At 33.9% G+C, this 9,789-nt stretch overlaps 1 protein-coding gene across 10 annotated transcripts in view; it reads left to right on the forward strand.

Annotated features, from left to right (window-relative positions):
* LOC121429542 (muscleblind-like protein 3) overlaps window positions 1–8,783 on the forward strand; it is a 79,011-nt gene extending 70,228 nt beyond the window's left edge. For all 10 annotated transcript variants that reach the window (XM_041626604.1, XM_041626609.1, XM_041626605.1 and 7 more), the window contains one exon: window positions 1,248–8,783. In XM_041626604.1, the coding sequence (XP_041482538.1) occupies window positions 1,248–1,789 (542 nt within the window). In that variant the 3' untranslated portion in view covers window positions 1,790–8,783. The remainder of the gene's footprint in view (window positions 1–1,247) is intronic.
* Window positions 8,784–9,789: the final 1,006 nt, after the last annotated feature.

Raw genomic sequence — 9,789 nt, forward strand, 5'->3', positions numbered from 1 at the left:
CTGTTCTGACTGTGTTTTTACCAAGAAAACAATTTTATTCCTCTCTATTCATTTGTAAAATTTTCTTTTTTTATTATTTTCTGCCATGATTCGTGTGCAGGTTGAGGATTTTGTTGTACCTTGTATTGTTTTTGTTGTGTACTTTAAATCAATGCCGTCATATTAACTCCTGTTTGTGTGACCGTATTCTGTTTTACTTTCTGCACTAACCACTGAAGCGATTTATTCCTAATCATGATTATATTCATAATGATCAATCATAATATTTTGAATATAATATCTAAAGGTTATTTAAGTTTTCAGCTTTGTATTCGCGAAGGTTCCTTAACTTATTACCTGGGTTTTATTCTTCAAAATCCCTACATAACCCGTTGACTACATTTGTCAATTTTAGATATTTATCAAGATTCAGAGAAGCTGACTCTTTCTATGACAAAGTTTCTTAAATTTATGTTAAACAAAATCGAGCAGCTCTCTGTTTTATGGTTGATGACATTTGAAAATTCAATGAAAGGATATGTAATTATGCTAATTTCTCATTTGAATATGAAAAGCACCCTGGGTAATTGCTATGGAACTTTTGTGTGTCTTTTTAATATATTTATATTTAATGACCTTACCAATTCATTATTTATCCATCTGTGACAAGACCTCACTAGAATACATGAATAATCATCTTATACCTTGATATTTAATCCATTAATTCACTTCACAGCACTGAAGCACGAGTATTCCTCCCTCGGAAGAATTTTAAGAAGAAGAATTTTAAAATTGATTCTGGCACGTCTTCTTCCATTCTTGTTAGCATTTGGAATTCGTATTTATTTCATTCATGATTAATTCCAATTCCAATGTCTTAAATTGCAAATTCTTTGTCATCAAATAATGCTTAAAGATTAAAAGAATATTTCCTGGCTTGTTGTGAGAAACATTTTTAAACAACTTGTAATTCTCATTTCCTTAGACAATAATATATATTTTTAGGATACTGATTATATCCCATTTTTGAATATGATCATCCTATGTGTTTGTAGTGAATGTATCTTTTCATTTTGCTTTGCAGCAATCCGTCATTAGAGTTAATGCAAAAGAAAAAAAAATGCAAAAAAAAAATCATTGTTTTGCACCCATTCTGTACCATTTAGTTGAGATTCCTCTTTTCCCTTTAGAGATACCATCATGCCCATAACTTGCTTCATGATTAGATTGTGGTGATAATTAGCTATTCGTTCCTCCATTTCTCACAGATTATATAGAAGTAGTGGACGGGAAGGTCACGATGTGCCGTGATGCGGTACGGGGGAAATGCCTCCGCGCCACCTGCAAGTACTATCACGCTCCTACTCATCCTCCTGCTACTACTACTACTACTGCTACTACGCACGTTACCATGGCAACCTCTTCCTCTGCATCTTCTGCTTGCTCCTCCTCCTCCTCATCAGCAAACACCTACATGGCTGGTAGCACGGCAGCCCCTCCTGGTCCCCACTACACGGCTTCCAGCACGCCCACGGGCACCATCAACAGCACAGCCGCCGCCGCTACAACAAATGCTAGTGCTCCTGCTGCTGCCGCTACCGCTGCCGCCAATGTCTTGCCGCCACAACCACTTCAGCCGCAACCTCTCCCTTTCTCAGCGGCTTCGGCTGCGGCGGCTGCTGCAGCTGCCGCGGCCAACGCCGCAACCAACCCATACCTCCACCACCACCACCATCATCACCAACATCCCGCATCCACAGTCATGCCCATAGCTTTAAGCAATGGCTACCCGGCACAAGTCTTGCCTTAAAAAGAAAAAAAGACATAAGATCAAAAACGTAGATGAAGTAGACTCAGATAATGAGTACAAAAGCTGTTGAGCATGATCAAAATTAGACAATCAATTCCTTTTCTGTTCTTTTCTTTTGTTCTACACAATCATTCCAAAATCTGGGAAACCAATATCCTTGTTCTTTTTTGTTCAATTCTAAATCCCCCTGTCTACATTTGACTTTTAAAATTGTCATTCTACTTCTCTTAAATCCTGTTCATTCAACTCCCTTTCTCTATATTCCTGTTGAGAATTTGAATGCACTTCAGATGTATTATTGAAAAAAGTTTATATCCTATCCTCAACATTTAAATTATCTTCCTATATATTTGAATTTGAATATCCCTTAAAATTTGTTAAGAGAAATAACATATTACTAAATATTATAGTATATGAACATTACTTAAATATTCCCTTTTTGCGATTACTCTTGATGTAATACTGCACTTAATACACCCTCAAACACTTCTTATGGTAATCCAAAGAATTTCCGAGATGGATATTCAAAAGATACATCCCTTGTATTATTATTTGATAGAACTATCCTCTGTACACACCCCTCTCTCTCTCTGTCACCCTTTTCTTTGTATAGTCCCATGTGTTGTGTTCCATGCTGTATGTTTTCTTTTGCCTGGCATTATATCACATCTTATTTACACACAAATTTTGCTCGTATATCATCATCATCATAGCTGTTGAATGTTTAGGAAGGCTTGTCAAACGGGGCATGTAACATCGATGTGACGGTAAAAGGCTGTATGTGTTTGCACCTTTGAAGTTTATATATATATATATATAAAAGGTATAAAGCTTGCTTGTCCATTTATATGTTTGCATTCATCAAAGTCTTGGAAACGAAATCCAAACTGCACTCATGCTCGAATACCATTCCTTGAGAGCCTATTTTGCAATCTAAATGTAGCAAGCAATCATGATCGCGTCTGTGTAGTCAAAATGGCTGGCCGAATACTTGCTTCCATGAAAGCTGCATCCAAGCTGAAAATCAAAAGCATTGATGTTTGATTTCGCTTTAGGAATGTTAAGACCAATGAGTGATTATGGAATCGTAAATGTAGGTGACGGCTAGTGGTCAGAGATGAAATGTGCATGTCAATGAGCAAGCTTGCTCCTACTTTGAGCTTTGATTGAAGATAAACTGCTTAGAAATGATAGAAGTAGGAGTACTGGTAGATGGGTATCGATAGATGCGGTGTTGTGTGGGTTGTTAAACAACTATTCCGTTTCCTTTAGAAATTGAAAGAATTCTCAATGTTGAGTCAGAAACTGGAAATTTAAGTCTCATTGTCGTAAAAGTCCCTTTTCAAGAGAAGAACAGACAGAATTTTTAAATTGAGATATTTGATTACGACATTCTGCCAATGCTGTTATTTGATTTGCCATTTTTTTTTTCAAATTGCCAATCGGGATCTGCATCTCACAATTTGATATTGAATATTATCAACTCACCCCTTATTATCAACAATTATCTCATAATCTCTGAAATTGCTCTCCTATTTCCAACAATGATAATTGTAAATAAAGTGGTATTGTACATAAATGATGTATCATTTTTTTATTGTATTGAAACTTTTTTGCGATGGTAATCTTGAATTACATAAACATGTTCATAGTTCTTGATGGTACAACTCATTACTAATTTTTTGTAAATATATGATAATAGATATCATGTTTGGCATATTCTCTGTCATTTTAAAAGTGACAATCTGCCTTGTTTAATCAATCAATGTATACTTATTGCACAGAAGAACAGACAATCCATATTTTTTATTGTTTTATTTTCCTTATATTACCGCTTGCACTTTACTTACAAGAAAGATGCACAGAAATTACATCTTCTTTTTATTCACATTGTAATTTGTACTTAATACACTAAAATTTTAAAGATCTTGCCAAACTAAACCAGTCAGAGATTGTTTAAAAATGTACCATATTTTTTTTATTGCTGAATAACCTGAAATAATGCACCCGCTGCACTGGAGCAATTTTTTGCCTTAAGGTGTCCTAGATGAGACAATTAGAAAAGAAATAAGGTAAATACAAGTCATGATCTTCCTATGCTAATGCATTTATAGTACATATAATGCTTGAATATAATAACTGGCTTTATAGATAATCATTTTCAATTCAGGTTAAAGTGATAGTGGTGTGGGTGTGCATGTTGGATCAGTAGACTAAGGCCTTGAATTTGGTAATGAATGATATATATTTAAAAAAAATGTTTGCTTAAAGCTTGCAGCTTATGCTTGAATGCATACAAAGTAGTTCTAAGCTTTGTTTTATGAAATGACTTTTGCTTTGCTTTAAAAAACCCCAAAATCCAAAAGGTGTTCAATGAAATGAGCTTTTCAAATAAAATATAGCTTTCATAACCCAACTTTATTTTGTGCTTGAAGTTCATTTTCCAAATTGCAATGGAGGCATATCCCCCTTTTGTCCCCCAAAGCAGACAAAGTCTGGTCTCATTTTTTTCCTTTTGAATTTTCTTTTTACAGTTCCTCTAACATTCCAGGAAGTCTTGATTCATATGTGTTTTATTATTTCCTCTACAGAAAACATTAATTTGCAATGAACAATATTCCCCCATTTACCAAATCCTATCTGATATGGAAGAAGATTGCCAGTGATCCCTTTAATATAATTTAAAACAATTTTTAATTCAATAGGTTTTTTTTTTCGTTTTAATGCAAACACAAATTTTAACATTTGTCTGGTATCGGACAGAAGTTCATTTTAATATTTCATTCATAATGATAATAATAATGAATTGCATTTGTTTTTTTATTTCTTATACATTTCACCCATTTTAACAATTTATCCAAGAAAAGCCCTTGTCAATCAGTGGCTCTTTTTGTCAACCTTAGCTCAATCCAATAGAACTACTTATGTTATTGTTATTATTTTTATGGAAGCAAAATGTACATACATAATGGTCATGTATGTCATTTCTTGATGCACTGTTCTACGCAAAGGTTTTTTGTGAAAAACCAAACTTGCTCTAGTCATGGTGCAGAGCATAATGTATTCATAGATAAATGTGCCTGTTGATTAAATTGGGCACAATTGCTGATATACGGTAACACTTTGGATATATGTAGCATATAGGACTGGAGGTCCGTATGGCAATAGAGAAGTTTATTAGCATATAATATGTAGCTTTGAAAGTCTAGTACGCAATGCTTGTGTGTATATCAGAGATAAATCATACCAAAGTACTCAGAAATTTCAAAGTGATGATGAAAACAAAAAAATGTTTGAAAAAAAATAGGAAAACCCACAAAAAAAGTATATAAAAAAATGTTCAAACTGAAATTATCAGTGTCTGAAATGTTAGCTGTTAAATGGATGTTTTATCCTACGAATAGATTTGTGATTCTATATTTTAAGTACTGTTTATAAGAAAACATGGTTGACTTTTTATATTCTTTTAGTGAACAACAAATTTTGAGTGATTTTTTTTTAGATGATTTTGTTGTCATTGAAATTGTATTTCCACGGATTCATTTCTTTTTCTCCAAAAATATTGTACATTTTGTGAGATGGTATTTTTTAGTTTCCTTTTTCTTTTGGTCATTTCTTCTTTTTATTGGAAAAGTTTTGATTTTTGTGTGTAAGTTTTTTATTTTTGACATTTCCCCTTAGTGTGTATAGAAAATATTGTGATTTTTTTTCCTATATGAAATTCAATATAGCTCATACCTTTTCAAAAGTTTTGTTGAATTCCGACAAGTCGATGTACATTTAATAGGAATTTTACATGTAAGTGATTGGCCAATAGGATGCCATGTTATATAGTGTCTTGGGGTTTGAGGAGATGATAATATATGATCCATATTATGCACTTGCACTATGTAGAGAAAATGGGAAGAGAATGAAGGAAGTGGGAGGTAGAATTGATGCAAAAAAAAGAAGAAATAAATGCATTTAAAGTGTTCAATATTTGTGGAGGTATTTTCATACACTGCTGTTTGGGAAGTCTGTTTAAAGATGACAGAAATTTGAAGCTTTTCCTCAAACCATGGTCTAATTCAAAAGTAAAGGAAAAGAAGATGAAAAGAGAAAGTAAACTATACCCATAATGCATTGTTCTATGCCACATATTTATGTATACAATGAAATTAAATAGAAGTGTGATTTGATGTTATCGTCTTCACCCCAAGATGGCTATTGAACATAGCAGAGATGGTGCACTTTGGACTCCATTTATCACCTTGTTTACAGGAAGTGACTTTTGACATGAGGTCAGAGGTTAAAAAGGGTCAAACCTTTGTGAAAAGCACTTGGTCTTTATTTTTTTCCATTCTGTAGCGAGAACACACTCTTATTATCCTGTTTATGTAGTCTATTAAATGGTAAATCTATTGTATGATAATAAGAAACATTGTTATTTGTATCATGATGGTAGTTATCCTTATGGTAAGTTGTATCTTTTAAAGAAGTTTTATGAATACTAGATATGATGTCTTTAATGTGTGATGTTTACATTGTATATGAAATCTGAAAAGTTTTTTGATTCATTATGTACAAGTCTCAGAGAGACTAAAAAAAATCAATTGTGAATACAGGAAAATACTATTCCACGTAAAGAACCAAATTTTAGCGATGTTTTAGGAAAGTAGGAGTTACAAAGAGTCTGATCGATTCTCTCCCTCATTGCGTCTCAAACTCTGATCATCGCTCTGATCATCGCTGAGAGGGAATGGGGGAGAGGAATGGATAGTTTCCATTTTCAAGACCAACTTTCTTGTAGTACATCATTTTATATGAGATGAAGAGGAAGGAGCAAACCTCAGTATTGTATGCTAGCGCATGGGTCCAAGACCAGACATTTAAAAAAAAAAAAGAAGAAAACTTAGGATGCAAACAAAAAAAAATCAGCGCAAGCATGCGGTAATAATGGGCTTCTTTTGAATTACCTCTTGGAAATGGAAATGAATTAAAACAAAACTTGCTGGAAAGCCGATAAAGTGGTAGAAGGGTCTTCAATATCCCATTCAATCATGAACCTGAATGTTTTTTAAAGAGGAATGCCATTCGCGCGATCGAATAAGATCACATCTTGGCTATGGTGACCCTCTATATCTTGTGTCTGTCGTGATGTCCATGTTGTGTGTTGACACAAGTGTGGCACATTTTTTGTAACGTCCTGTAGTATCTGCTGCTGCTGCTATTGCTGCTTTTGCCTGAATCGTCAAAGAACCCCTTTTACAATGAAAACAGGTTTGGTTAACCATAATAGGGAATTATGGATAGGTTGGTAGTGTACTTCATTTCATGTTGGTAATTTAAAAGTGTAATACATGTGGGATTCCGGATAGGAAAACTTGATGATGTCAAAGTGACTTTAAGAGAAATTAATCATAATTCTACTTTTGAAAAAAATATTAATCATGAAATTATTAAAGGTTATTGATCAACTGTGCCAAAAGTCTTGAAGTAATTTTCTTGATTGACATCTGAAATTTTGCGAGCAGGAAGCAGATTGTTATATTTCCCAAGGAAACGAGAGGAAGAAACATCTAGGAAGAAGAACAGTACTATGGAACGGTTGTCATGGAAACTTAACAATATTGAAATATAGTCGTAAATCACAACAAGCATTTATAAACATCACAGAATGAGCTTTGATTCTGGTTAATTATAGGTAAATGAGTTGGTATTCAAATGACACCAATAAAGGTGGGGGATAATTTTCCAGAGCAAAAAATACCACATTTTGAGAGTCAAATGCCATAATAATAAATATAATAATGATTGTGGGCATTAACGGAAAGACAAGACAAACAGAGATTTTCAAACTGTTACAATCGGCATTGATTATTGTGAAATTTTGGCAAATTAACAGTCCTTTAAAAATAAATGTTCCCATAGAATATATAAATCAGTGATTGTGTCACCGATGTAACAGCACTAGTGGTAGTTTAGTGTATAGTTCTCACTTACTTACATATACGAGAACTCTGAATTTTGTACATGTAGTAGTATCATTATTAGTAACTCTTCAGTCGGTTTGAAATACTGTTGAAATACTTTATTTTTCAAATTTTAATAACTTGATTATTGACTTGTTTAAATCTTGTACTTAATCAAAACTGATGTAATTCAATATTCTGATTTTTTACCCTAATCTGTATAGCGAGATTCAATTTTTGTATCATAAAATTCATAAGTCATGAACTGGATTTAAATTTCGGAGGATATATTTTTATGTGAGATATGACATTTTTTTCCTTTTGAATTTTTTAATTATAAGAATCATGGTGTTAATTGTATATTGATATGATTGTACTTAATATAATTCTTAAGATTATGTAACCTTAGCTGAATGTCAGTGTGGTTTTGTTGAAATCTCCTCATTTTGATACTATAAAATATCTCTCTCATGTTCAATAAGAATATCAGTTTAGAAACTTATATCACATAAGAGCAGGAAGATTCAATGGTTGTCATGGATATGAACCATTTTGGCAATATAATAAGAACACATAAGCTCAATGAAATTTACTTACCGATTCAACATAATCAACTCGGAATTTATTAATTTACTTGTCATTTTACTACATGGAAATCCTAGGGGAATTTTCAATTGCAATGTAGAAACTGCTAGTTTGGAACATCAATTTTTAATTGTAAGTAGCGTTACATTTTTTTGTAGAAAAATAGTGAATTCCAAATTATTCTTCATGGGTACAGAGTGAAGAAGAAATATTGTTTGATATTTACCCAGTTTGTAGTATTTGAAGTACTTGTCTTGATCCACTACAGGAATATGTAGCTCAAAGGTTTAATACTTTTTTTGTAAGCACGAAACTGTCTGGTGAAAACACTCACAGCTCATGCTCAGACGGGTCAACACACAATCGCTTTTGCTTTCTGATTGCATATCTGCGCTGCTTTTTCCTTCTATCAAATGTAAATAATTGTGAAATATGTTCAAAACAATTTCACATGCGGACTTACACGAAAAATCTTGCATGCCTGCTTTCTTTGGTTCACAATGGGAGAAATGTTCCGGGAAACAATTCTCAGTTCGCGCTAAATCTTAGGTTGCCTGCTGTTTGTGTACTGTGTCTTTTCCCCTCTTTTTTTCCCCACTCATAAAACTGCTTTGCCAAATCATGATTAATCAAACTGAAAGAATGAAAGAAAATCCTACAGAAGTGCTTGTGTGTGTTTCGTCTTTTTTGCTGTGTGTCTTCACCGTAAAGAACTGTGGTTTTGAGAATTAATACCACATTAAACGACATCGATCAGATACTATGAAAATATTAAAACACTTGTCCAGGTTTATTTCTTAATGTCTTGATTTGATTAGATAGAAAGAAATAGAAAGAGTGTATGCGCATATTTGTACTTGCGTATGTGAGGGAGAGGGTGAGAGAGGGAAGGAGAGAGAGGGGAAGAGAAACTGAGAAATAAAGAGAGGAATATAGGTAAGAGAAAGAGAGAGAGTGTGTGTGAGAGAAAGAGAAACAAGATGTTGAAAAAAAAGAATAAGGTTATATGGGGGACAAAGAGCAGGGGTGATTGATGACATAACATACCCTCCCACCAATACTGCTATTATCACCCAAAGCATCATTCTAACACCAAAACCACTACTATGACCTTCCAAAATTAACCACAATCAATACCATCTGCACCATTGTGTTAACCACCAGCACCATCCAAACCAACTGACCTCCATTGAAATTCCTATCACCCGAACCATCATTTAAACAAACAGCACCACCAAAACCATCATCTAAACCAACATCTCATCTAGAAACCATCATCTTTACCAACACCACCAATTCAGACAATTGCCCCCATCACCCAAACCCTCATCCAGACTGCCATCACCATCTAATCATCATGTTGACCACCATCACATCCAAACCAACATCTAATCCACCACCACCAACCAACCCATCGTCCAGACTGCCATCACCAACCCAGACCATCATCTAAACCACCATCTT

Source organism: Lytechinus variegatus, chromosome 16 (genome assembly GCF_018143015.1).
Source record: "Lytechinus variegatus isolate NC3 chromosome 16, Lvar_3.0, whole genome shotgun sequence".
Lineage (NCBI taxonomy): Eukaryota > Metazoa > Echinodermata > Echinoidea > Temnopleuroida > Toxopneustidae > Lytechinus > Lytechinus variegatus.